Below are 2,500 nucleotides of genomic sequence, written 5' to 3' on the forward strand. Positions count from 1 at the left end.
GTCCTTCACATGAAAAGGTTTGAGCACCACTGACATAGAAACATAGGTTTCTCAAAAAACCTTAGAAGGATTTGAAATAGTACCCAGGGCCCAGAATTTGGTGCGACACCCCTGCATAATGCATTCTCACCAGGAAGCTGCACAGAATAATAATGTAATGTAATATGTAATGAAGACACACGCACGCACGCACGCACGCACGCACACACACACACACACACACACACACACACACACTCACACACACACTTACTCTGAACCTTCATCCTGCGGCTCCCGACCATCCTGAGTTGTTTCCGGAAATTTCTGCAGAAGACAGACAGAAAGGGAAGACAGAAAGGTAAGCACAAATGGACACGAATTGTGTGAGAGTTGAAGAAAGAGAAACAGCTTAGAGAAAAATGTGCCATGAGAGAGAGGAAGATAAGGAGAGAAAGAGAGACAGAGATCAAGTACACCCAACATACAGAAAGAGTGTAATACTCTAGTCGGATGCTTGACCATGTCTCGTTAAAGGGATGAGTGTTTGAAGTTATTCAGCCATCTTACATCCTCCGTGGACATTGCACATCAAAACGGGAACAGGGAGAAAATTGTCAGCTTGACAAAGTTCACAAAGAAGCATAACAGCTTTCAACCATCATCTATTTCACACTCACAGCATCTCGTTTTTGAGGGGATTATTCTTCCAATGGCATGATAACAAACCGCAAACTTTATTGCAGGGGGGCTTTTGCTGTTGAATGTCGGATTGTAGTTTGAAGACTTAACCCTAGTCCTTTTACAACCTTATGGGGGGGGGGGGGGGGGGGGGGGGTTGACTGATGTGAGCTCTTTGAGCAAAGCCCATTTGCATGCATACACCTGCACACATATTCACATGTGAATGTGTTCAACTGCCATTTACTAACCGTCTCCTACATTTTGGTCACTTGGTAATGCACAGCACAATCATTGTTTTCACCGTTTAGCAATTAAGCAGTATCTCAGTTGAAAACAGTGTCATCACGTTGCTTCGGTGCATGTTGTAAATTAAGCATTAATCTTCCTCTCTCGCCACTGGGTAGCTGGCATCATGTCAGCACAGTTAAAAGACCTACCCAACATGAATATTAAACATGCTCTTTTATGTGCATGTGATAAGTTCACCTGCAGCAAGGCCAACACAAAATGGGAAGAAAGGGGCCGAGAAAGAGAGATAAAAGGAAGGAAAGAGCTGGAGGAAAGATGTGTTCTTCTGAAATACTCTTTCATTATCATCCCGGATTTGTAAGACTGCTATGCCTTCTCAATTACTCACGTTCTACCATATTCATACAGTTTAATTCAATTTGGTCCCATCCAATCCAATCCAGTACAATCAAAACAAATTCCTTTTTGTTCAAATTAATTCAATTTTACCGTTGCTGTCTAGACAGTGGGAGATATTTGGCTTGCAGTTACAAAATAACATATGACCATAACATTGACCATGAAGACAAACATCAGTTAATAAAACTAGAGAATCAATAGAGCCTGCTGTACTTAAAAGAGTTCACCCATCAGGACAAGCCTTCCTCTAGTGCATCACCAATACTGTCTCCCTCATCCTAGCATCTAACTCAATATCCACTTAAGGCACATTTTATCCTATAAATGTGCAAAATGTGTGTGTTTGAGTGCATGCGTGCATGTCTGTCTGCGCCTCTGTAGTTCCTGTATTCGGCCGCCTGACTCCAAACTCGACGGTGTGGTGCCTGGTGTTTAGTTGACCAGAGGGACCCAATGGGTACTCTGACCAAAAGTACAAAGGGTAAAGGCCCATTCCCACTGGGCCAGATAACAGATATCTGGAGATATTTCTCCAGATATTTTTCCATGCAAAGTGGATGGTAGCTACAGATAAAAAAAAAGTCTACCACAGATATTTGCCACAGATACTTTTATCTGTGGCAAATATTTTTTTTATCTGTAGCTACCATCCACTTTGCATGGAAAAATATCTGGAGAAATATCTCCAGATATCTGTTATCTGGCCCAGTGGGAATGGGCCTTAATGCTTGTAGATCAGCTATCTAGATGGGCTATTTTTGAAATTGCTTAAAAAATTAAATGTTTGGAGAAAAAAAAAAAAAATGTCTATGTCTCTGTACAAAGGACAAACTAGTAATTTATAGTACCGGTACTTATACTAACTTATCCAGATATTCTAAGTTTAAGTGAAAATAGATGGCACATCTAATTAAAATATTTCCCGCATAAAATAGGAATAAAAATAAAAAACCTTTTAGCCAGTTCAAATGAAACATTGCCCTGTCAGCGACGGCCATGTGAGTTATTGAGTGTCAGCTCTGTTAGTTGTGAAAGCATAGCTTGAAATAGATGGATGAGTCAGAGGGAGGGAGGGGGCTTCAATCCGCCTGTCAGTTGTTTAACTGGCTGTGTTTGGTGCTGGCTGACAACAGCTTTTAAAATCACCAATCATGTCACAAGGACTCACAATCACGCCTGCATTGTGTTT

General features: G+C 41.2%; 1 protein-coding gene across 1 annotated transcript in view; it reads right to left on the reverse strand.

Moving 5' to 3' along the window:
• Positions 1 to 2,500, reverse strand: part of nsmfb (NMDA receptor synaptonuclear signaling and neuronal migration factor b) — a gene marked incomplete at its 3' end in the record, with an annotated part of 47,167 nt that overhangs the window by 15,010 nt on the left and 29,657 nt on the right. Inside the window, exon 8 of the mRNA XM_080738910.1 lies at positions 254 to 306. Within this exon, the coding sequence (XP_080595036.1) occupies positions 254 to 306 (53 nt within the window). The remainder of the gene's footprint in view (positions 1 to 253; positions 307 to 2,500) is intronic.

This window comes from Nannobrachium achirus (genome assembly GCF_963921795.1).
Source record: "Nannobrachium achirus genome assembly, chromosome: 12".
Lineage (NCBI taxonomy): Eukaryota > Metazoa > Chordata > Actinopteri > Myctophiformes > Myctophidae > Nannobrachium > Nannobrachium achirus.